Below are 26,983 nucleotides of genomic sequence, written 5' to 3'. Positions count from 1 at the left end.
TTAGATTAGATACTCTTAAGGTGCAAGGCGCAGACGAAATTCGTCACAAACTAAGTTAACCAAGATTGACGTTCAACCAACGGTTGTGGCACCAGGCACGTAGAAGCTGTACAAAGATGAGGGGCGGAGTAAAATACCTAGTGCTGATGATGACGGCGATGGTGGTGTTGCAAGAGGCTGGATTAGGTTGGCGTGCATGGTCGGTAATTATGGCGACTGGGTATCGCTTCCGTTGACTTCCAAACAACAATTGAGTGTAAAAGTGGGCGACTTGGTCGGTCTTCATGGTAAAATCAGCGCAAAAATAACGGTAACACAAGACTGAGACATACACAAGACAGTCGCTCTCGTCAGTGCCTGTCCTGCGTATTTCTCTGTCCTGTGTTTCCGTTAGCTTTGCTCCAAAACAACAGCACTATTGCAAGATCATTAATTTACCTTTGTCTTCGCGCGGTCACATTTACCGCCATCGCGGAGAGCAGACGCCCGCATTTAGCATGGACACGACTTTGTCAATCTAGCTACAGATCACCCCGGGATATCACTAGTCCGAGGGGTCTAAAAAAGAACGAAAGAAAAAAAGAATACACAGCGACTTAGCCACACATGGTTACGACCGGTGCTGGGCATGCAAGCTACACAATATGGCTGAGGTATGCGTGGGCAGGCGCCGTGTAACAGCGGCGCGCAGAGCACGAAGGCACCCTTGCCATGTCGAGCAGGTCACTCCAGTTGTTGATGTGTATGAGCGCCCGCCACCAGTTGCGCGTGCAAGTGGCGAAGATGGATGGGTGGTGCTCTTTGGCCAGCGGCCCGTCCACCACCAGCGGCACGAGCAGCCACACCCCGATCACGAACATGAGCGGCGCCGTCAACCTGCGGGAGAGGAGTGCGCCAGCCTCGCCACATTCAATGCCCGTTGAGACTTTTGCTTTGCGGTCTCCGTTCGTAGTGTTATTCCTATATTTATGGTGAAGTTAAACTGCTGTAGTAAAAGAAAGAGAAGTAGAGCAATGTGTTTTACTTTCGCACCGAACTAATGAGAGACGAACAGGCTGAAGAGGAAAGGCAGGTACACACTCTTGGACGAAAGTGACTGAAGCCGTTGCGCGCTTCACCGAAGCTCTAACGTCGATTACTGAGACACCAGTTCTATTTTTTGTCTTCTATATCGCCTCTCCACATCGCCTCTCCTTCTACAGAGGTTCAGATCTGCAACTGCGCTTTTGCAATGCTCGACAATGGTTCTCGGCACTCCCGCAGTGGCTTCGAGGTTTCTGACAAAAACTGCACCTCAAGACAGAAATAAGGCGCCTTAGGAGCGAGAAGCGAAATCTTTCGGTAGGCAAGACCTGCACAGGTCATTCAAGCATAAAAATTTGCAATTCTTGCGAACAAACAAGTAACCTTCGTCGGTACGAACACTTTCGATACATGCTCTGCACTGAAGTTAGTTGTAGGAGCACACAGCGCAGATACTCAACAACAGCAAAAACAACAGCAACAACAACAACAAATAATAATAATAATAATAATAATAATAATAATAATAATAATAATAATAATAATCTTCACGTTAGAGCTAGTCACCAACTCTGCCGGTTACAGTGCATAGAATTCTTTGTAATCATTACTTATGAAGCCTATACTCTGTCCTTTAAGCCAAGACTAAAAAAAATTATGGAGTTTTATGTGCCAGAACCACGATGTGATGGCACGCCGTAGTGGTAGACTCCGGGAATTCGGACCACCTGGGTCTCTTTAATGTGCACCTAAATCTATGTACACGGATGTTTTCGCATTTCGCCCCCATCGAAATGCGGCCGGCGTGGCCGGGATTCGTTCCCGCGACCTCGTGCTTAGTAGACCAACACCACAGCCACCAAGCAACTGCGGCGGGTGAAACCAAGGCTACCGTATTTTAAGAGGTAAATAACTACAAAGAATACCACGCCCACTCTGCCGATCTCCTCGCTCAACTCGTTCTTACCTCCAACCTTGTGTTTGGTAAATGAGAGAAGTGTTGGTGTTGCGCTTTTTTTCTCGCATAATTTGCCCACCGACACGTTCGCCTGCGTACGAACAAGGTTCCAGCGCGTCCTTTCATGAAGCTTCTCCCTGTTGTTGCAGACGCAATTCTCTGGTTGCTTGCGTTTTGCGCACGTTCCTTTCCGCACATGCTCTCGCCTACGTGCTAACTGTGCCTCGGTAAGGCAAAAGCGAAACGCGCCAAGCGCTTGAACACGCTCGCTTGTCGGCGAGGAATTCATAAAGGCGTTCTATGCCGGTTGTCGATGAATGCGTCAGCAGAGTGATGGTTTCAATATCGGGCTGCAACACTAGACGTCATGTGTTCGAATCGTGCCGAGGGGACAGGTTTAATGGTGTTTATTGAATTAGTTACGAAACATTTCCTCTATAAAACGATCACTTTACGAAGCCGTTTAAAGGACGAAGTTCAGGCAAATGTATGTGCTAACCATACCTCCCATGATGGCTGACAAAATACTGTGTCGGGAGGTTCGTGCGCCCTCAAGTAGATGGCGGTAAGCGTATTCACAGAAATCCGCCCATTCAAGCCTAGACGGCGTTACAGATTTTTTGGGGGGACACGAAATGGAAAGACGAAAAGAACGGAGCAGAAGATGACCCCGAGCACCTAGCTAAAGAATGCTACGCATTAAAAAGAGCAGCAGGGAGTTTTCGGTTCTGCGCAACCAAAATTAGAGGATGCACACCGCCGGGCGTACAAAAAAAAGAAGAAGAAGAACGCAAAAATGGGCCCTATTGCGTAAAACTATTCCAATCTGTTTTTATTCCAATCTCCTGACGCCGCCCACGCAAGCATCGGGCGGTGACCCGTAGCGTTGTCTGAACAGCCCAATCGAACACTCTCCTCGTTTATAGGCGATCACTTTTGTTGCTTTCAAAACGAATAGAATTGCTTACATCGAACAGGTTTTCTTATCTGATTGGCTGACAAGAGGCGAGGAGCACGTTCAAGTGGAGAGGGGTTCGATGGGGTCGATCCAGCGCAGAGGAAATAGATAAACGGATGGGGATGGTGGTGCAGGCTTCTGCGATTGGTCCACTTCCCCTTATTTAGCTTGCGGTGGCTGGTTGAAAATCAACGGAAGGTTAAGGATGCCGGAAGGTTAAGAATGCCGCTAAAACGGATCCTCAGCAAAAAAGAGTTGGCATAGTGATGTAGTATAAGTGCTGAAAGTGCTCGGTAACGTTATACTGCCACGTAAAAAGTTTATTATACGCAAATTAATCTATACTCTCTGGCAGGTGCGAATAGCCAGTGCCTGAGCGATCGGCGGGCAGCCATCTTCTATTCCTTTTGGAACGGGGCATGCTGCAGACTCCGGCTATTCAGAAAAACATTCATTTTTCCTCGGTATATCAATTCATCTTTAATGCGTACACGTCACTTTGATGCGGTGAGTTTTCGAGGTTTTGTGACTTCGCGTGACAGACAGGCGAAGGGGGCGCAGCCCGAAAATTCTTGGCAAACGCACAGGGCTAATGGCGAAAAGGTGTCGAATTAGAAATAGCTATTTTTTTTTTATTCGGTCCAATCATGCATAATCAGTGTGCAGACGTCATATCAGATGTGGAGCTATCGCGATTTTTGTGGCGTCGCGTGACGGAGAGGCGAAGTGGAGGTGGCCCGAACATTTTTTTTTTTACCAATCGTGGGGAGCTGATTGCAGAATTGGGATAGAAAAGTTTTAGCACCCAACTTATAAAAAAAGAAACGAAAGCAGGGCGTGTGAGGCCTTTGGGGCACTATTTCGAAAACTTCCTAGTGCTAAATAGAATAGCACTCTCCCTCTTTCTCTCATTTACTGAAGTGATTACTTTTAACAAGTTGCGATCGCGTTAGACTCTTCTTCTTTCTTCCCCTTTTTTGCGTTTTTCGGCAGGTGCGTTAGGCTATGCGCGAAGTTTTTCTTACTTACCTTATGTATCTTCTTATGAGAAGCAGGGTGACTGGTAGCCAGAGGTTTCCCCTTCTTTGCCTCAAGTGCCTGGCGATGTTAAAGCTCAGTAGGAATCCACTAGAAGTATTCGAAAGGCGAAAGCAAAAACAATCAGCATGCGGCTTTTCATTCGGTGGTAATCGTGCATCTTTAAATACCCATTAGTTACGCGGCCTGACATCGTCGGGATAACTATATTGGTATCAACAGGTGGCGTGGTGGCAAATTACGCCCTCTTGAATACTATCAAGTTCTTACTGGCGCCACGTCAACAATCTTGAAATATGGCAACAATCTTGCCTTCCCTCAAAGCATGCGGTAGAAAATAACGAAGCAGAAGGTTATGCTCCATTTTGTTGCGATAGTTTACCATTTGGTGTCATGTAAGTGATACTTTTTTCACGGCACAACTAGCCTCAGCAAAAGAACTCCGGGACTTGATAAGAAGTTTACAACAGCGCGTCATAAACTATTCTTATAACAGCCTGTTAGAGCATGAAGCAAAAAGCAACTTCATTAAAGACAGCGCTGTCGAGGTGATAGAGTGATTCTTCGGTAACAAGTTATTAAAAGCGGCCACTGATTATAGCGGCACAACTAATCATCGTAATTAGCAAACTTTATTCTTTACCTAATCAGCATGGATTATTTTATTTTTAATGAGCAGCTTTGGCGCTCGTCCTTCAGATGCTATATTGAAACCAGCCTGTGGTCAGCCCGGTCCATCGACAAGTGAATGTGACACAAGCGTGGGTTTCAAAATATCCATCCCGAATCTGTGCACAGAAGGTGCATTGGCATTCTATGCAGTATTGCTTGTGAATCATTGTATCATTTCTGGAATGGACCTAATGGATGGCTGGTTCGAAACAAATTACACCTATATGTTTCGCTGTTGTTTGTTTGAAGAGCTTTCTAGCCCCTTGCACATTCCCTTCGTGCAGGGTAGCCAACCAGAACTACCACTTTGTAACCTCCCTGCCTTCCAATGCAGTTCTTATCTCTGTCTGAGCTGGTATTACATAATTCGCTCGACATTTTATTTTTGACGTCTAATGAAGACAACTGATGAAACACTCACTCATCGCTAATGTCAAAGGCATCCGGTTAAGATGGCTGAAAATAAAGAGATGATACCCTAGTGTGTTAAAAAAAGGATCATTTTCCCTGAAAAGCTTGGTTTAGAGTGTGTATTAGTGCAGAGGGCTGTAAACGCAAGGAACGGCTGTCGTACCTAATGTATATTTAGCTATAACACTGGCGCAATTACCTAGTAGTTGATAGCTGCTGGCCGTGTTACAAACTCAGTGCGCGTCTTCAAAATTAAATTCCACCGGAGTGTAATAATGGTTATGGCACAGAGGTACACCATGCACTAATGAAATACGTAGCAGCCATTTTTATTCCTCAAACTGCCGTAAATGTTATGTTTTTCTTTTTTTCGCTGAAATAAAATCAAGAAAGGAGACTTAATCAGCGTATAGGTGCTGACGGCTACCCCTTTCGTTTCAAGAGACAGATAAGGCAAAAAGTTTGAAATAAAACTAAACAGAAATAAATAGCAATAATGATGCACACATCAAAATGGTTTAGCTAAGCCATTATTCCTGTATACGGAGAACATTTTACTGCTAGAATTAATTCCATTAGTTTAGGGGAAAGTTTTCGTCGCTTAGACCTTAGGGGTGATAATGCAGCTCCGAATAGAAGCCCGTACTCCTCTCCTGCTTTTGCTTTCAGATTGTCAGCCTCGTGCAGCAGGAATGGTGCTGGGGAGGTCTTGTAAGCTGTACCACTTGAGAAGTATACTACCTCATGAAGAGGAAGGTCTGCACTGATGGATAGGCGTTGCCGACGATGCACCAGATGAAGCTCTTGCCAAAGCGAATGATGCGCAGCAGCTCTCCCACAGCCGTCGGCTCGACAGTCAGGTAACTGTGGCCCAGGATGACCCAGCTCGCACTGAGAAATCGCAGGCCGTGCAGGAAACGCAGACGCCAGGCATCGCTACCACGTTCGGCCCGCACGTTCAAAAGCTTCTCCGTGTTGGCCACCGCGCTAAACGATAGCACTACCTTGAAGAAGGCACCTGCGCGCGTAGCACGTGCAATAAATAACTTGACAAACAACGAAACCCAGCCTTCAAAGACGCGTACACAAGATGAGAGAAAAGACAACCCCACACGCTGTTAGATAACTGTTAATAATGATAATAACTGTTAGATATCAGCTGCACATATAATCGTGTTCCGTTGCACATATGTGGTTTTTAAACCTAGAAATAGGCCTGATGACTGTGCTTTTTGTGTAAAGTTCAATAGTTGTGTAATCGAGCGGACTTCAGCTTTTAAATTTTTAGGTGTGCTTTTTGATGAGAACCTGAGTTTTACACCTCATGTAACGAAGATTCATTCTAGCATTTGTAGGTCAATAGGCATATTGTTTAAAATTAGATACCTTGTTCATACTTGGTTGAAACGCCGTCTGTATTATGCTTTAGTTCAGTCTCATCTTAGTTATTGCCTGTTGGTATGGGGGACTACATTCCAATCAAACTTGGATCGATTGATATGTTTCCAAAAACAAGCAGTTCGCTGTGTTGAGAACCTTGGACCCCGCGATCACACGGCACCTTTTTTCATAAAGCATGCACTTTAAAGAATTAATCAACTGTACGAACTTAAGCTCGCTATATACATATGAGGCGAACTCATGAAAAATTCACTCATTTTTTATCAAAACCACCGCTCAAGTTACACCCAATACAATTTCAGGCATGACCATATTAGAGTTCCATTTTGCAGGACGAACTACGGTAGAAAACAACTAGCATACTCAGTCCCATCCTTCATAAATGCACATCCTAACACGATCACTATCGCGCAAAACTTCAGATCATTAAACTGCTTTAAAAGTGCCATGAAAAAATATTTGCTTTCCCTTTCTGATTGACATTGTGCTAATTGTCTTTTTGTGTTTTATGTAAAATTATTTTAAGTGCGTTACATTTTGTGCTTGTGTATATATATATATATATATATATATATATATATATATATATATAGAAAGTTTTTTTTGCGTCCATTACTCTGTTGATCGTAAACTGTTTCTACTTAGAAAGTTGTATAGTGATTGTTGTATTTAATGTACGTATGTTTGCGATGTATGCTATGTATGTCTAATCCACGCTATTGATATGTGTGTGTACTATCTGTATGTTATATGCTACCGCACTGTTGAGCAATGTATGGGTGATAGGGCCTTGGTCAGGCAGACAATATACTGCCTTTAGCCTTGCCATCCAAGACCTTCACTGTGTCTAAATCAATGCTGAATAAATAAATAAATAAATAAATAAATAAATAAATAAATAAATAAATAAACAGCTGAACACCTCGATTTGCTTGTAAGCAGGACGCCTTGGGCTTCTTTCAAAAACTTGTTTGGATGAGAAGTTAAACAGGCAAACAATTTTTGTGTGTGTGGATCAATGCTGCAAGTTGAGCTCGTTGGAAAGGATTCATGTTGCTAGACACAAAACTCAGCGCTAAGACCAAAGCATAGCAGGAAGGTGAGACACAGGCGCTGTTTTTCTGTTTGCCACCGTGAATATAATCCGACTAGCCTAACGTTCAATCTTTATTGAACACATTTCTTGTACAACAGGTGTCGTTTCGTGCTGTAACCCAGTACTTCGTAAGTCATCTTTGTAATCTTATTGGCAGTGTCGTTCTGGCGAGAAAGTATTGCATCGTTGTACAATCATCCGGACCATTCTACTGCTGATATTCAAGCGATATGCGGCTCGATGGCACCATCTGAAGGACCGCAAGAAAGATTAGCCGAGTCAGCAGTACCGAGCGGTGGCGTCAAGAGCGTCTGTACTTGTCTCGCGTGTGCAAGACAAGGGAATTCCTCCAATTTCTTGTAGAACAATGCGCGATCCTGACCTGCCTTAAAAAAAGTTGACTCACCATCCCGGCCCTGCGAAAGTGGATGTCCGGTGAAGCTGTTGCAAATCCACAACTGCAACTGCCCAGGGAGGTATGCAGTGCTTTATTGATGATTAGGGTGCTTGTTTCGAGCTTGTTCTTTATTGAAACGTATGCTGTTCTGTGTGTTGTATGGTTGATCTCAATGAATGGACGCACTGTTCGCTTCACTTTGTTGAGCGCTTGTAGCCTCTGCTTTACGGGGGAAAGGAGACATCGCATTTTTGCTTGCTCAGAGGGCGATGAGTCATTGCTGATGGTGATAATTCTGCTCGTGGATGGACACAAAAATGGCGACCACCGAGAGGCTAACAGCTTCACTGTAAAAATATCCGCTTCTTCGAAATATCCTAAAGCTCGCGTCCCCATCCATCTCTTAAAATAATTGAGGAGCTCAGCAAATGGGTTTGGCAAATAGCTATCACCCTGCCTGCTGGAGAAAATAGGGACCGGAAAAAAAGATCTCGAGACTGGCAGCAGATGAATTTTCAAGGTGCAGACTGTGTGGACATACGTGTTTTTGATAACTGCGGGCAATGTCGGCACCGAATATTTGGGACCATTGGTTCAGTTCTTTTCTATAGTATACGGCAGGTTTGCAGGTAATCACAGCCGACAAATGAGGATCTTTTGTTGTGCTTGAAGACAAAGTTTATTGTTCGGCTAGAAGCTACCAAGGCTCTAGAAAGACATTTTAAGATGATGATGATTCAGTAAAGTGAGATAAAAGAGAAAAACAGTGTTTGCACATGTTTTCAGTGGTGGGATAGGCAAAGTATCTAGGATATTACTTTTATTTTCGAACTATCGAGACGCATAAAGGGGATGACCCGTTTTGCGTGATGATTAAAAAAAAAGAACTTGGCAGCTCAGCGTTTCAAAATATTCGCAATGCGACTTGGCTACGTACTCTAAAAGTGCGTGACCCTTTTCCTCTCGGAAATTCTGAGGAAGTTCTAGAGCACCTTGTCACCCACATTTTTTTTTAATTATGAGGTTTTACGTGCCAGAACAACGATATGATTTTGAGGCACGCCGTAGTGGAGGACTCCGGAAATTTGGACCACCTGGGGTTCTTTAACGTGCACCTAAATCTCAGTACGCGAGTATTTTCGCATTTCGCTTCCGTCGAAATGCGGCCGCCGTCGCCGAGATTCAATCCTGCGACCTCGTGCTCGGTAGCCCAACACCATTATCCATTAAGAAACCGCGGCGGCTGCCACCCACATCATTGTTAAATACTCCGAGTTTAGCAACGTCGTTATAGAAAAAAAGAGGTGCTTTCGTCTTAGCGCTATTTTCTTCTTTTTTTTTGTTAGCCACCATGAATGTAAGAAATGTTCTTGCGTTTATACTGCAATATTCTATGCAAGGAACCAGTTCACATAACAGCCTAAAATATACAAGGTGCTTTGTTTAGCTGCACCAAGTTTATTTAAAAAATTGCCTCGGAAGAATGCACAATTCTAACCCTTCAGCTAAGTTGCTCGATGAGGCGGCCATTACTTCTACGACAGATCAATATGCTTAACTAAGTATTTAAGATAACTACACCAATTTACTTTTTATTAATTACTTTACTGTACATTGCAATTTACAAGCTTTAGCCGGTGAGTTCACAAGGCGTATTCACTTTGAACGAATTCTCAGGACTGCGCCAGTTTCAGTCTATTAATTTCCAAAGTGTCCAAGGGAACTTACTGACGTCCCAGTTACTTTTGGTCTTCAATGCATAAAACAGCGTTTTCTTGGAAAGGGAAGTGGAACAACAGTGCATTCTTACCGCAAGCTTGACGGCGCATATCTCGAAACCGGTGCCATCTCAAAATTCGTTCCAAGTGGATATTCCTTCAAACTGCTTATATAAAAACGTGCCGTAAGTTAATTAAGGAGTTAATTGCTGTAATTATGTTTACAATTCAATTAGGCATTTCGATTTCTCTTGGAAGTAATGGCCACCTCATCGAGTAATATAGCTCAAGGGTCAGAACTGTGATATATACCACACGCAATGTTAAAAATTTTGGTACAACTTAAGAACTCCCTATACATATAAGCTTCCTTTTAACTGTGGTAAATTTATGCTGTTACTTTTGTATTTACATGGTTTTAAAGGAGACGTTAGTGCCTTGAAGTGGCACCGGCTACTTCTCCTTGCATGGCACACAATATGCAATCACAAAGTGTCGAAACACAGTAAATACAGAAAAGGAGTAGGAAAAGATGCAAAGTTCTGCGTCGGAGTCCACGGTGCCACAGGAGATAGTACACGCACACGAGCAAAATGTATGAATATATATGCACAGTTCCATTATAGTAAATAAATGTACGTGTCTGAGAACACATACAGTATTTCACAGTTTTGCAAACGAGTGCACCAATTGCAAGTGTGCCCTAATTACTTCGGGTTGCCGAAGCCCAAGATCTATCATTGGGCGACACGGGCCGGGATCCCGTAAATATTCGATGCTAATGCTATTCCTTTTTGCGCCTCATCACTGGTTAGTACGGCGCTCCTCTCTCAGTATCAACGGGATCAGCCGACCGCAAACAGTGAATCATAAGAGTGGCACGGAATCGAGTAGAAGGAATCTCTGCATTATACCGGCCCCGGTAGCGAATGCGTGAAATGAAGGGAAAATGAAGAAAATAGACTCAATATCGTCGAACAGCTTCGCCAAGTATTTGGTGACGGCTGATGGCTTGGCTAATTCCGACCTAACGTGACGCATCCGCAAAACATGTACGCGTCAAGCTGCTTGTGATGGCGTAATCTTTTGTCTCACGTATACGCTAATCAAGACATAGGATGGTATATCGTACGGATTCCTTTTGACAGCGACCGGCTAGCGTAAGATATCACCTGTTCGACTCCGTTTTTCCTCTGGACTAGAACGGCACCGAGGCCTAGGCTACTGGCGTCAGTATGGATTTCTGTATCGGCGCACTCGTCGAAGTGCGCAAGTACCGGCGGCGACTGCATGCGTCGTTGGAGTTCTTCAAATGCGTCGGCCTGCGGCGTTTCCCACTTGAACTCAACATCACATTTAGTTAGACGTGTCAACGGCTCGGCGATGCGTGAAAAGTCCTTGACAAAGCGCCTGTAGTAGGCACACATGCCAAGGAATCTACGTACTGCTTTCTTGTCGGTGGGCTGCGGGAACTTTGCGATGGCAGCTGTTTTCTGCGGGTCGGGGCGTACTCCGGATTTACTGATGACGTGGCCTAGGAACAGAAGCTCGTCGTAAGCGAAGCGGCATTTTTCTGGCTTCAGAGTACTGGCCTCTAGTACTGTGGCAAGCCGCTTAAGGTGATCGTCGAAATTTCCGCTGAATACAACGACGTCATCCAAGTAAACGAGACAGGTCTGCCATTTCAATCCCGCTAAAACCGTGTCCATCACGCGCTGGAACGTTGCAGGCGCCGAGCACAGTCCAAATGGCATAACCTTGAACTCGTAGAGGCCGTCTGGGGTGATGAAGGCGGTCTTTTCGCGATCTCTTTCGTCGACTTCTATTTGCCAATAGCCAGACTTGAGGTCCATCGAGGAGAAGTACTTAGCGTTGCAGAGCCGATCCAATGCGTCGTCAATCCGTGGAAGGGGGTATACGTCCTTCTTCGTGATCTTGTTCAGAAGACGATAATCGACGCAGAAACGCAGGGTTCCGTCCTTTTTCTTCACCAGGACAACAGGGGATGCCCACGGGCTTTTCGACGGCTGGATGATGTCGTCGCGCAGCATTTCGTCGACTTGTTCTCTTATAGCTTCGCGTTCTCGCGGCGAAACTCGGTAAGGGCTTTGGCGGAGTGGTCGAGCGTACTCCTCGGTGATTATGCGATGCTTGGCGACTGGTGTTTGTCGAATCCTCGATGTCGTTGAAAAGCAGTCTTTGTATCGTCGGAGCAGACTTCTGAGCTGCTGTTGCTTAATCACTGGGAGACTTGGATTAATGTCGTAGTCTGGTTCGGGAACCGTGGTCGTCGGGGTAGATGTGGCGGAATCCGAGAGGACAAACGCATTACTGGTTTCCACAATTTCCTCGATGTACGCGATCGTCGTGCCCTTGTTGATGTGCTTGAACTCCGGGCTGAAGTTTGTCAGCAACACTTGAGTTTTCCCTCCATGCAGTCGAGCGATCCCTCTTGCGACGCAAATTTCACGGTCTAGCAGGAGACGTTGGTCGCCTTCGATGACACCTTCTACGTCAGCGGGTATTTCGGTGCCGACCGAAATAACAATGCTGGAGCGGGGCGGGATGCTCACTTGGTCTTCGAGCACACTCAACGCGTGGTGACTAGGAGGGCTCTCCGGCGGTATCGCTTTATCTTCCGACAGCGTTATTGACTTCGACTTCAGGTCGATGACTGCGCCGTGTTGGTTCAGGAAGTCCATACCGAGAATGACGTCTCGAGAACACTGTTGGAGGATAACGAAGGTGGCAGGGTAAGTCCGGTCATGAATGGTTATCCTTGCCGTGCAGATTCCAATCGGCGTAATCAGGTGTCCTCCAGCGGTGCGAATTTGAGGGCCTTCCCATGCAGTCTTAACCTTCTTCAACTGGGCGGCGATGTGTCCACTCATGACGGAGTAATCAGCACCGGTGTCCACTAAGGCGGTAACTGCGTGGCCGTCGAGAAGCACGTCGAGGTCGGTGGTTCTTTGTCTGGCGTTGCAGTTAGGTCTTGGCGTCGGATCACGGCTGCGTCGTGTTGAACTGAAACTGGAACGTCGCGTCGTCAAGTCGTCTTTCGTCGGTGTAGTCTTGGCTTGCTGACTTCGTCGGGACGGCGGCGTGTCGTCGTTAGGTCGTCGAGATGGTTTCTTCGTCGACTTCGTCGGCGGCGGAGGATATTCGTCAGTTCGACGAACAGCAACCGCACCTCCATCGGTTGCTGCATTTAGTTTTCCGGATATGGGCTCGCAGAGCGGCCCCGAGCTGGACCAGTGTACGGTCGGCGCTGCGGTGACAGGTAGCGGCCTGGTGATGGTGAACGGGATGGTCGTCGAGAGTTCCGCTGAGTGGCGGCTAGGTAATCGGCGATTTCACGTGGGCGCTCGCCAAGCTGTGGACGCGGCGCGTTGACGGCGAACCCTCTCAGTCCCAGGTCGCGGTATGGGCATCGGCGGTACACATGGCCGGCTTCTCCGCAGTGATAGCAGAGCGGGCGGTGGTCGGGGGCTCGCCAAATGTCCGTCTTCCTCGCGTAGGTGCGCTGGGCGACGTATTGGCGTGCTGGCTGCGGCGGCGGCGGCGGACGACGGAATTGCGGCTTTGCAGGACCCTGGCGCGGTCGCGCAGGGGGGCCTTGACGGCGGGCGACGGCGGCGGCGTAGGCCATTGCCTCCGGCTGCGGTGATTCTGGTTCCACCTCAGGAACTCCAAGGGATCGGTGCACCTCTTCTTTCACGATGTCGGCGATCGAGGCCACTTGAGGCTGCGACGAAGGCAAGACCTTGCGCAGTTCTTCGCGCACAATGGCCCTGATGGTCTCGCGCAGATCGTCTGTGGCCAGTGATTGAATTCCTGCGTAGTGGGTAGAGCTCGTACGGCGGTTGAATTGCCGGTTCCGCATTTCGAGTGTCTTCTCAATGCTGGTTGCCTCGCGAAGGAACTCTTCTACGGTCTTCGGTGGGCTTCGTACCATTGCGCCGAAAAGTTCTTCCTTCACACCACGCATGAGAAGGCGGACTTTCTTCTCTTCGGGCATATCCGGGTCGGCGTGGCGGAAGAGACGTTTCATTTCTTCCGTGACGATAGCAACGTTCTCGTTCGGTAGCTGCACTCGGGCGTCCAGCATGGCTTCGGCCCTTTCCTTGCGCACGACGCTCGTAAAGGTGCGCAGGAAGCCGCTACGGAAGAGGTCCCATGTCGTTAAAGTCGACTCCCGGTTCTCAAACCGCGTTCTGGCGGCGTCTTCTAAGGCGAAGTAGACATGCCGCAGCTTGTCGTCGGAGTCCCAGTTGTTGAATGTCGCGATTCGCTCGTAGGTCTCCAGCCAGGATTCCGGGTCTTCAGTCGCTGCTCCATGGAAGGTCGGTGGGTCCCGGGGTTGTTGTAAGATAACGGGGGACGCTGGGGCAGCCATTGAGGTTGTCTTGACCACGATCTTCTTTGTCGCCTCAGGTAGAAGTCCGTGCTCTGGGGGCAGTCCTTGCAGTCTGCGGCTAGCACGCTGGTCTTGGGCGGTGTCGGTTTTGTCCTCGGGCTTCGGGCTTGGATCGCGGCTTTGCGGGGGCGTTCGGTACATGAACGTACCCAGCACCTCCACCAGATGTCACGTGGTAGTGACGGTGAAGAAAGAACACAGTAGCAGTACTGTGAAAGACAAAACTAGCTTTTATTGGGCGAACCTGTGCCCACAAAACAGGCTACACTTAAAGCACAACGATAGCGGCGAACACAGTCGGCGATCGTCGAAAATCTGATCAGCGGGTCAAGCGCGTCGGCTTTTATAGATCAGTCGTCGAATGTTCCAGTTTAACTGATGGGACCCGCGTGTCTTCCACAAAGTTCTACACCATTCGTGTCACGCGATGAAATCTGATAACACAAGGTTCGGCGACAACAGACACGCGGATAGAAGCGTCGATAACTTTCCAGAAACGTCGGATACATGCAGGCGCGTCCCTCGCTCTGCGATTACAGTTGTTAAGCGGCGAAACGTGGTTGCCCGATAAAGATAAGTACACGTGTCAATATGCAATCACAAAGTGTCGAAACACAGTAAATACAGAAAAGGAGTAGGAAAAGATGCAAAGTTCTGCGTCGGAGTCCACGGTGCCACAGGAGATAGTACACGCACACGAGCAAAATGTATGAATATATATGCACAGTTCCATTATAGTAAATAAATGTACGTGTCTGAGAACACATACAGTATTTCACAGTTTTGCAAACGAGTGCACCAATTGCAAGTGTGCCCTAATTACTTCGGGTTGCCGAAGCCCAAGATCTATCATTGGGCGACACGGGCCGGGATCCCGTAAATATTCGATGCTAATGCTATTCCTTTTTGCGCCTCATCACTGGTTAGTACGGCGCTCCTCTCTCAGTATCAACGGGATCAGCCGACCGCAAACAGTGAATCATAAGAGTGGCACGGAATCGAGTAGAAGGAATCTCTGCATTATACCGGCCCCGGTAGCGAATGCGTGAAATGAAGGGAAAATGAAGAAAATAGACTCAATATCGTCGAACAGCTTCGCCAAGTATTTGGTGACGGCTGATGGCTTGGCTAATTCCGACCTAACGTGACGCATCCGGAAAACATGTACGCGTCAAGCTGCTTGTGATGGCGTAATCTTTTGTCTCACGTATACGCTAATCAAGACATAGGATGGTATATCGTACGGATTCCTGTTGCTATATTCGCTTCCTTTCTTGTCATCCTCCGCTCACGTACAACCTGCCAATTGTCCTGATGGCGTAGGGGGAGCGGCACCCGAGCCACTGACGAAGAGCAACAAGAAAAATAATTGGAATCAAGTCACCGCATTATACCCCCCATCCGGTATAGCAGAAGGGGTGGGGAGGGTAATCGGTCAAGTCTTTTAAATATTGGCTGGCGACTACTTTTGGCTTCTTGGCCTTCATTCGCGCGAATAAGTCCTAACACAATAGCATAGACTCGTAGTTAACAAGACAAAAGGCGCGTAAATCCCCAGGGACAAAAGTGAGACACACACACAAAAAAAAGGCACAAAAGTTACATGTAATACTCCCGATGCGTGCAAGGCAAATAATAGGACAGGCGCATTTCTTCGTATACTCGCACTTCAAGAGAGCTTGTGGGAATCCCGTGAATGTGCAATGCTATTAGTATTAGGAGTTGATTGGACCGGATCCTCTTACAGAAATCTTCCGCTACCTCGATATCCTCTGGACGTTGGAAAAACGCTAGGGCTTTGAATGTAAGGCATTGTCCAGGAAATACACATAAGGCCTCGCACTGTTCTCCGTATATGAAAAAAGAGGTTTGCGGGGGTTTACAGACTCACAAAATTTCGCCCACCGTTGAGACTGCATTTTATTAATGCGGCGCTGGATCTTCCTTTGCGCCCGCCTGGCTGTCCTCGGATCAGGTATGGACATTGTGCGTCGCTATATTCGCTCGGCACGACAATGAATCTCACGGACTCACTCCAACTCCACGTTCCCAGTACACTGGAGAGCACGTCAGCGTGCAGATCGGTGTCTGCGCTGCTTCTTTAATCGCCAGCTGTATGCCAGAGTTGAGATCTGTGCCACAAGCGTCTTCGATGCTGGTTTTGAACGTGGACCAATCAATTCGGCGGATCATATTTGACGAATGACAGACACCCCAACCTATGATCTTGAGGTAACTGGGCATATGATAATTCCCATGATTCTCAACGCCTAAACCACTTAACACCTTTGGTGAAGCGATGTGACAGAAAAGCCAAGTCTAAGCAGCTGCTGCACGCTGATCCTTTCCTTGTAGAAAAGTAAGGCTGCCATCGCTATGCAAGTACAGTCCGTGATCAGACAAAAGTGAAGCCAATCGCTGACCCGTTGCGTTAATTTTAGACCTTCCCCAAATAGCGCAATGGGCGTTGAAATACCTTATGATAATCCATGGATCAGGTATTGCAGTCAATATGTCAATTTTTACCACTGAGATATCGTTGCCGAAGTCAGATGGAATATCACACTGCATTTTGTGACACCTCGGTGAGCCGGCCCAAAATGTGCTGCTCGGCCTGTATTTAACAAACCATGGTGAGATGGAAACGTTCCTAAAGAATGGAAGACAAGCCGCCTGGTTGCGCTTCTCAAAAATGACATGTCTCCGCTGGAGCTCGCGTCACACCGCCCAATTGCGCTGGCTAGTTGTGTAGGAAAGGTGGTGGAACGAATGATCCTTGCCATTGGAATGGTACCTGGAACGCTACAAAGTTTATCAAACTCCACAGACTCACGCCAAGTTTACGTAGCTCCCGTTGAAGCCTTGCGCAATGTGTGCGTGTTGTTAGCACTAGTTTAAAATGTCTGAAGTCTGGTTTGCCCAAACACTAGGGCCGTTTTCTAACGACTCCCCTGCTCCATGAGTATGCCATCAACATGGTCACTTACGTTCAACATCGCATGTGCAAACGTTTATCCGTCGCTATAATTTTGAACGTAAAAGGAGCTTATGACAATTTAGCTCCTGACGCCATACTTGATGTTCTTGAATCTGTTGGCCTTGGCGGTCTTCTGACATCGACGCGAGACATGAGGTTTGTTTTTTTGTGCATACCAATGACGGTCTGACCTCTCAACGCTACAGAAAGCATGGTGCTATCCAAGGTGGCGTCTTGAACACCACACTAATAAATCTTACTCTTATCGGTCTCGTGGAACGAATAGCACGTGTTTTCCAGATATCAACGTATGCAGATGACACATGTGTTAGTACGTCAAATGTAACACGTCCTCAGGTGCGCGCGAGACTTCAAAAAGCCGTGACTTCAATTAAGGCGTACTGTAGTGAACAAAGCCTCGAGATTGCACTTCAGAAATGTCCGCTTGTCGCATTTACGTGGGACGCGTAGGCCATATCTGTCAATGAGCAAACAGTTTGGTTCGCCAGGACGCACAAATTCTTAGGGGTGATCATTGATCGCGACCTCTGCTGGAATCCCCGTGTGACTTACCTGAAGAAGGGCCTAACCGCCGTTACACACCTATTCAAACTGATTGAAAGTAAATGTGGCGTATTGTCAGTAGACGCGATTTTGCGATTCTACAAAGCGCTGCTTCTGGGATATCTGCTATGCAGCTTACCTGTACTTACCCATACTTGCAGAACTAACATCCACACAACCGAAAGTGCTCAGGCCCAAGCACGCAGGGCTTGTCTCGGACTGCTGCGCTGCGCATCAACAGTGGAAACCACTGTACTTGCCCAGGATTACTCAGTCATGACCCCCATTACTTCGTGTGTGTTCAGAGCAGACATCAGGCACCTTTACTTCCCACCACCTCGCCTCGATGTCAGAAGAGTATCTGTCTGTGCCTCTTAGAAGGTATCATGCACGACTGCATGCCTACAGATTATGCGCCTACCGAGATAATGCTGGCACCTCCTTGGCCACCTCCTTGGTGTTTTGCTCGACCACAAGTTCGACGTTCAGTGCCAGAAATTCTGACTAAAGCAGGATTAGTGTTGTCAGCTCTCAAGCAGCTATATTTACTCCTGTTGCACGATTCGTACAAGGACTATCTGCAGATTTACATCTAGGATCGACAACTGTGGGCGGATATGAATGAGCTGGGATCTTACTCGTAAAATCCGTCAACATTCAGTTTAAGACTTCTCACCGGACAACGTCGACTGCTGCACAGTTTGCTGCACTTCGCAGCGTACTTCGTATGATTCATGAAAGATCATCACTAAAGTGTAGCGTCTTTGCCGTTCATAAAGCAACCCTGCACGGTCTATTATCCGCTTTACGGTGTAGGCCATAATACCAAATAGTTCTGGAAATCAGATAGCTTTATTAGCAACTAGCCAAGAAAACACATGCCGTCACTTTTCAGTGGCTTCCAGGCCACTGTGGCATCTTGCCCAACGAACATGCTGATGAAGCTGCTAGGAGTGCTCATGAAGATGGGCGTAAAGGGACCCACTTCGATGTCAAAAACAGATGCGGCCGCAAAGCTTTGCATGCTCGAGCGTGATGTCGCGCGATCCACGTGGAATATGCCAGGTTTCCGGCACACCCGTATGCACCGCCTGGACCCATTCCTCCGACTCCACATTCTGTCTGAACTATCTCGAATCCGGACAACTGCGCTTTGCCATCGGTGGCTTGGAGTGTCTTTTTTGAATACTTAAGCTTGCTGCATCGGAATGGCTGACAGTGCTGCTTGTGACAATTGCGGCAGCGAGAAAACCACTGAACATGTCGGCTGGAATCGTCCTGGATTGAGCTCGCAGAGGCAGTCACTCGCTACAGGTTGGCACGCCTCGAAGAAGGGCCGCTTTCTGAGCAAGCGATCTTGGAGTGGCGGCTTATACGGTCCTCACATCAGAAGACGACGAATGCACTGCTGAAGTTCCTGTGGTCAAGCGTCAAGCGAGCTAATTTAACGACTATAACATTTCCACGTTCTGTGTGTGTCCGTGTGTATGTGTTTTCTTTCTGTCTATCGTCATGAGCTTTGATTTTTTTATCCTTCTGTTACCCCTCACCCTTTCCACAGCGCAGGGTAGCAAATTAGAAGGTTATCTTCTGGCTAACCTCCCCACCTTTCACATCCCATTTATCTATCTCTCTAGAGATTGTGCAAATAATGGATTATTGTCGGAACCAGTAAGCTCTTTTCTGATAAATAAAAAAAAAATTCTTGCTGTTGCGCTGCTGTTAGTGGCTCTGTAACCCCAGCTGACATGTGCGAAAAAAGGACCAGTTCTTAAGTGCGCACCATGAAGGAGCAGAGAAGGCACAATGCATTTCAAACCGTGCATATAAAAAAATAGAAGCACATTTCATGCTCAGGTCATGAGGTTTGCTGTTTCTCCTGAGTGGGGAGCTTTCTTTACAGCTTTAGTTTCGCTCAAGGATGCAAGAAAACCTGTAGGGACTCACCAATGTTGTTGAGGTCATGTCCGGCTTCTTTGCCGTATTTGCGCAGGTAGATATCCGTGAGCGAACCGACGATTACGAAAGATATACATGAGGCCATGAAGTACCTGCATGCGCGCACGAAGCGAAGGGAAAGTTGAGACGATGGATGGCCATCCTTCGCATCGTACTTTTCGCCACGAGGCGAAAGTTTTTTTTTCACTCGCTGCACAAGAAAGAGGAGAAAGAAGGGGTCCCAGACATACATGAGGGCTTTCTCCGTAGTGCTGAGCGGGGTCTTTTCCTTAATCACGCAACCTTTGACGGTGGCGTCAAAGCCGTGTTGGCCAACCACTGCGGCGTAAACGTGAAAAGAATAGAATTCATTATTAGCACATGAAGAAGAAACTGCTACTTGTTGTATGGAAACGAGTAATGTTTGGACGCATTGCGCCATTTCCAACAAAATAGCCCATGCAGAAGCGGCGTACATAAGGTTCTTAAAACAATATTACGCGAGTACCTTAATGGGTAGCAAATGAATGCAGTGGGCGACGAATGAACCTCACGCCTATCCTGGTTTAGAGATTGGGAAAAAGAAAGTAAGAATAACCCCCAGAAATTAATACACTCAAAATATAGACGTTTTTTGAGCGTTATACGTTATAACCATCGCGTACCGTTAGCCTGAGTGACAGCGTGACCGTAAACGCGGGCTTGTGAAATCTTGTTGTGCTGTACGGAATTGCTTATATTTTTTAATACGATAGCTTCTTTTAGGTACTTCGGTCACTTTGGATGGTTGGATGATCTCGCACAGTAAAGAGCGGCCCGTACCCAGTGACACAAGTTGTCTATACTAGCTTAAGCCACTAGGTATGTGCTGGCTGCCGTCTTGTCCTGCAGAAAACATGGGCCACTGGGTATACGTCCCGCAGAGGCAACTTTGGTACTGCTTATGCAGCATTGGTACGGGCCCTTCTTGGCGAACACCTCAGAATGATTGTGCCAAAGAGATACAAAGGGTATGAAGATATAAATATATTAAAGCTATAGCACCCCATCTTAAACCAGCACATCCATGTCGAGCCTGGCCGCTTGATGAATAGCCATTGCAACGAAGTTGTACCCAGGATACCCGGGATTGATAGGGAGCTTCATATGGGGTGCAGTGATTACAACATATTGTCACGTGGTAGTGACGGTGAAGAAAGCAGCAAAACTGTGAATGGCGAAACTAGCGTTTTATTGGGCGAACTAGGGCCCTCAAAAACAGGCTGTACTGAAAGCGGGTCGAGCGCGTCGGCTTTTATACATGATCCATCGAAGGTTCCACAGTTATCGCTGGTGCCCGCGTGTCTTCCAGAAAGTTCTACATCATTCGCGTCGTGCATACCTGCAATCAGATTAAACATGGTTCGGCCACAACAAACAACGGATAAAACCATCGATAACATTCCAGAAACTTCCGATACATGCTGGCATGTCCTGCGCTGAGCGACAACACTTGTTAGATGATGAAACGTGGTCACTCGTTATTCGCTTTCAAAGCAAACAGACGTGACATCCTATCAACCAGGAGAGCGTTTGATTGGGCTTTTCAAACAACGTTGCGGGCTACCGCCCGATGCTTGTGTCGGCGGTTACGTAAATTTGACGTCAGGAGATGGGAATAAAAACAGCTTATAATGGCTTTACGTTATAGCGCCGCTGTTTCCTATCTGGCGCATGCGCTGGAGAATGCTTAGTGCTGATAATTATTCGAGGACATTTATATTCAATTATCAACTCATTCTGCTAGAACAAAAAGCAAGCACAATTATCTAGTATTCACGCATTTATTTTCTCAAATACGACACAACATATGCACTATTCTTTCTAAAGCAGTCGTTTAATTTTTTTACATTAATTTAGTTAATAAATAAATGGGATATGAAAAAAAAAACGTTTTAAGAGCAAATATACCACTTTATTCCGCACAACAATATATACGAATATCTTTTTGTTTCTTTTTCTTAGAGTGTACGTGCCCATACAGCCTTTGTCACAAATTTCTAAGCCACTCCCCGAGTGACATGATCTCTTGCCCAGCCCTATTGTAGCGTCCTTCTGGCACGCCCGGTTCCCTGAAATGAAACAGATCAAGAAGTCCTGTCCCTCTCAGTCTTTCCCAGTGCGCCCTCCAGAGAGGATGTCCAACCAGGCAGACTTTTCTTGGAATCTTTTCCCAATTATTTTACAAGAAACACGACTGCTATTGTTGTCGTTGCAGTTTCACTGTTATAGTCCTTGCATGTGAACAACCTTGCGGCGCGGTCAGTAGTCGGCGGTGCCTGAGTTCAATGACTAACTTAATTTTTGGTTTGTATGCCAAGTATTGCCAAATTGAAGACAGAAAGCAACTGTTTTATGACAGCTACTTAGTTGCTTAGCATTCGCCAGTAACTATGCCCTAGAACGAAAGTGATCCGAAGCGTCCATCATCGAAGATCCATTTGCCTCAACTAATCATTCTGAAATAAACGTAACCGCGCAAGCACCTAAGACGAGCCACAAAAAGAAAGACACGACACACACTGGCGCTGTGTGTCGTGTCTAATCATGCTATCATAAACACCAAACACGCATTTTGCCTTTAATTTTCTATTTGGTGGCGCATAAGCCATCCGCATTTATTCGACTTGGTATTGCTTAATATAAGTGCTAACAAACTAAAATCACCTGCAGCGAATTGAATAGTACAGCACGCGCCAATATTCGCAAGGTACCCTTCCTGCCTCTCCCTTTCACCGACGTATTTATACGCCGTACTGTAAAGCTGCGCAATTTTTCTGGGCCGCACTTTCGAAGACGGACATTTCGAAAGGCATGTTCATGGATGGTGTGTCACAAGACGGCTTTGTTGCGCTTTGACAACCATAGAACCAAGCCGCTGTGAGAGTCTGGCTTCTAATTTAATACACGCAGAATTGGTAGGCGTGGGGAACAGAACGCGACCTCTTCCCCGTTTCGCAGCTATTTCACGAGTGTGAGCTGCAATTATTTTTCTGGTCGCTCTTTCTGTTGTAAGCAGGGGCCCTATAACGTAAAGCAGGGGCCCTATAACGTAAAGCTATTCCAAACTTTTCTATTCAATCAGTCTGGTTATGCATGGTTAGACCGAACAAAAGAGAAATGATGGTTTGCGATTCTACACCTTTTCTCCATCAAACCCCCGCAACAGGTCAAAAGTTTTCGGGCTGCGCCCACTTCGCCTGTCTGTCAAGTGACGTCACAACACCGTGGAAACTTACCGAGTCAAATTGACGCGTATGCATTGAAGACGAATAAATATTTGAAAATGCGGCAATTAAAAAATAAACACGGATGGAGAAAAGACAAAACGGACGAGCGTTGACTACGATATGCACGTTGCAGTGTGATTCTTGCGCACTCGAAGTAGACCGGAACCTCAGTCTTCCCAGCACCTGTTGCCAGAGGAACTCTGTTGTTTGGCCGCCAAGAACAGGAAATGCACGCAGCTCACGTTGGTGGGATGAAATGTGCGCCCTACTGTAGACTTGCACACTCAGAAGATCTCGCTACACACATGTTCGGCGTCTCCATTCAGGCCAAAAGATTTTGACGACCCGTATTCCATGGAGGACGGATGGCTAGAGTCCACCGAACAACACGCAGACTTCTTGAGGTAGTCGCTTGGCCCGGAGACAGAAAGAGAGTTCCTAAACACGGCATACTGTTCACGCCATACGGCATGACATCTTGTCTCCATCCGTGTCTTTCTTGCGCTGCCGCCTTTTCAAGTATGTACCAACACGCCCAATTCGCCACATGTACTAATATGCCGAATAAAACTGAAATCTTTTCGGAATAGCCGGAGACTGCCCCATTCTGAAAGGAATACAAGATGGCTGCCTGCCGATCGCTCTAGCACTGGCTACTCGGAGCTGCCGGGGAGAATGGATTCATTTGCGTGTTGTTAACAACTAAACATCGGTTAACCATTTGCATACGTGCTAAATACGTAATGATAAACTATTATTGTTGTATTCTGCATTCTGTTTTCGTATTCTTTTCTAGCAATGTGTTTAAACTATGCCGACTTGCAACCCCCCCCCCCTGCTGCAGCAATGCCACTAAGGCGTTGCAGAAATTCTTTAATAAATAAATAAATAAATACATAAATAAGAAAGTTACGTGGCAGTATAACGTTGTTGAGCCCTTCAGGCAGGTACACGACATTGTCAAATTGTCTTTGCTGAAAATCCGTCTCAGCTGCATTTTTACTCGCCACCGTGATTTTCAACCAGACACCGAAAGCGAACCACGAAGAAGCGGGCCAGTCGCAGACGCAGGCACCGCCCTCCGCGTAAGAGAGAGACAGGGAGAAAGTTTTAATTGAAAATTCAGTGTTTAGCCAGAGTATTTTCGCCTACATGCTACTTTTCAAGGATTGAGACGAAGGCGAAGAAAGGCCTTAGAAGAACGTGGGTAGAAGAAAATGGAAAAAAATGCAGGTCGTCCGATGTTACCTACTTTCACGGTGCTAGCCCGGCCCCAACAAGACATTCTCCACTTCTGCATGCTCCTCGCCTCTGGTGAGCCAATTAGATAAGAAAAGCTGTCAACTAAGACAATGTCAGACTTTGAAAGCAAACAAAAGTGTCCGTCTATAATCGAGAAAACAAGAAAAGCGTTTCATCGGCCTGTTCAAACAACGCTGCGAGTCATCGCCCGATGCTTGCGTCGGCGGTTACTTAAGTTTGACGTTAGGAGATTGGAATAAACACACATTGGAATAGTTTTACGTTATAGGGCGCCGATTCTTGTCCAGTCTACCTGTTTTCCACCACGGCCTCTTTTGCAGCCTGACAAACAAAATATGCAGTCCTGAGATCAGTAAGAATTTCTGTTTTCATCACTTACTCGACAGAGCTATCGACTCTCCATTGTACATAACAGACCACAGAGTAGCAGCTGAAAGAACCACAACTAGGAGCCATACATTTTCTTTCTTTCTAGTTTTTGGTTCGTGGCACACGTAATGTGAATTGTAGATGTACTCACGCGATCCAATCAAGTACTGGAACTCGGTTGCAGAGCAGGCTGATGGAAAACAGACCCCTAGGCGAAGGCCGTGCGCCATGTCGTTGTACATGAACCTGAAGAAATCCAGCTTTGCCTGCGAATAAAATTGAAAGGCAGTATAAGTTTGCTTGACCTCATGAAAAAGCGCAACCTGCAGAATGGATTGAACCAGCTTGTTTAACAGGTACAAAACACTGATCAAAAGCTTTAGCTGTGTCATGAGACCGCTAAATGCCCTAAGAACTAAAAAAAAAGAACAAGACAGAACTAAGTTCCGTTAGCAGAAAAGCAGAGAGAGCGTGATTGGACGAAAGAGGGAATGCGGGAGATGAAAGCTACACGTGTTGAGTGAGGGGAAGGGTCTTGGGAGCGAAAGTATTCTCGGTGCATTTCGGCTTGTGTTGTATGATTCTCAAGAATTTTTCCTCACATGTTTCAGTAGTTTTTGTACGAGCTCCTAATCGTAGGAGCTCAAGGAAGGCGCATGCCACTTCCTACAACACCACCTCCTCCTCCACCGCCTAGGCCAGACAATGTGGAAAGGACCGCGAAGAGCAAGTCCACTGAGAAGGCCACATCTGCCGAATCTTGGCCGGCTCTACCGAAACGACAACATTCACCAACTGAATCACAGCAAACTTTCCCTGGACAACCCCCGACGTCTACTGTCGGTGATGTGTGCGACCAAGACAGGCAGGTGGCTGATATGCTGCAATCGCTAATTAATACAATGCGCATTATACTGAACAAGCTGCAAACACCAGCAGCTCGAAGCGCTCTGCAAATACTGGGTGCACTAAATCCAGTGCTTGCTAGCATCGTTTAATCACCATGGCTCGACCAATAGTCCCCTTCCGCACTGAACTTAAAAGTGCGTCGATCTTTCAATGGAATGCCAGGGGTCTAAGGACCCGTATATCAGACTTTCGCCAGTTCATTTTCACAAATCGCTTACCCATACTGGTCATTTGCGAACCAAATACATCAACTCCACTCAGACTGTCCGGTTATGAATCTTTCGTCTCGTCCACATGCGGTGCGAGCACGAAAGTGATCATCTACATCCGCACGGACTTCACATATGTCGCTAACGCGATAGAGCCTCATGACGACAACCAATATGTCTGCCTAAATGTCCAAAAGAAGAATGTGTCATTTACACTAATTGGTGCCTACATATCCCCAGCGGGTCACTTTGACGGCGAACGACTTAAGAAAATATTACTAATGAACAATGGTCCCTGGGTTATCACAGGTGACTTCAACGCGCATCACCAGCTATGGGGAAGCACTAAAATGGACTCCAGAGGCAGGAGCCTTGCCTCCTTTGCTGCCGACCATGATTTGTGCTGTGTGAATGACGGCAGCCCTACATTTCTGCGAGGCACGTCCTACAGTAGCTGCTTGGACTTGACTTTGGTGTCACGGCGCTTTGCCTCGAGCGTCCAATGGTTTACAGACGTAGAAACACATGGAAGCGACCATATTCCAACATACATAAAGATTAGAGGAATTGAGCAACGCTCCTCTACTGTGTTGCGTACAGTTGATTGGACAAAATTTAAGAAGGATATGGATGACACTTGTCGTGAAGGCCTCTCACACACTATCGAAGAAACAATCGCAGAGGCATTGAAAACGTCCATGTGCTCGCTTACAAGGTCAACAAGGCGAACAGACTTGGACGTGGAACTGGATAGGCTGCGTGCGGTACGCCGACAGGCGGAGAGGAGGTATCGGCGCACGAAGTCCGTCTTGGATCTGAGGGCTTCACGACGCATACAAAAGAAAATCCAGCGTCGCATGGATAAATTGGAAGATAAGCGATGGAAAACATTCTGTCAGTCGCTTGATCCCCGAAAATCGCTCTCGCACATATGGAGAACGGTTAGGGGTCTTCGCTCATCTCCGCATCAAAGGAAGCCCTTCGCTGCTCTGGCCCTCTACCAACTCCGCTCGGAACTTCAATTGGCTGAAGAGTTCTGTGCACGGATTGCTGGGCCCGTGGCCATCATTACTGACGCAGCATTGAATGACATACCTAAGGCACGTGTACCAGAAATCAACGTGCTCTTTTCACTCGAAGAGCTCGATGCTGCGTTGGCGACTTGCAGGCGTTCTTCGTCACCAGGACCTGATGGCATCACGTATGCTGCCCTATGCCACCTTGGACATGACGGACGTGATGAGCTTCTCAATTACTACAATGAGTCTTGGCAGAACGGTGCCGTTCCTAAACAATGGAAATCGAGCCGCTTGATCCCCATTCTGAAACCTGGAAAGTCACCGCTTGAGATCTCATCATATCGTCCGATTGCGCTTTCGAGCTGCGTCGGCAAAGT

The 26,983-nt window shown here is 46.9% G+C and overlaps 1 protein-coding gene across 1 annotated transcript in view; it reads right to left on the bottom strand.

The window, feature by feature from the left end:
* The window catches only part of LOC135906704 (nose resistant to fluoxetine protein 6-like), an 83,659-nt gene that overhangs the window by 18,501 nt on the left and 38,175 nt on the right, over positions 1-26,983 (bottom strand). Inside the window, exons 3-8 of the mRNA XM_070533010.1 lie at positions 24,621-24,735; positions 19,820-19,907; positions 19,578-19,681; positions 5,802-6,078; positions 3,969-4,067; positions 711-876 (exon numbers count right to left, since the gene is read on the bottom strand). Of these exons, the coding sequence (XP_070389111.1) occupies positions 711-876; positions 3,969-4,067; positions 5,802-6,078; positions 19,578-19,681; positions 19,820-19,907; positions 24,621-24,735 (849 nt within the window). The remainder of the gene's footprint in view (positions 1-710; positions 877-3,968; positions 4,068-5,801; positions 6,079-19,577; positions 19,682-19,819; positions 19,908-24,620; positions 24,736-26,983) is intronic.

Source organism: Dermacentor albipictus, chromosome 1 (assembly GCF_038994185.2).
Source record: "Dermacentor albipictus isolate Rhodes 1998 colony chromosome 1, USDA_Dalb.pri_finalv2, whole genome shotgun sequence".
In the NCBI taxonomy this organism is placed as follows: domain Eukaryota; kingdom Metazoa; phylum Arthropoda; class Arachnida; order Ixodida; family Ixodidae; genus Dermacentor; species Dermacentor albipictus.
This window is presented reverse-complemented; position numbering and strand designations above follow the sequence as displayed.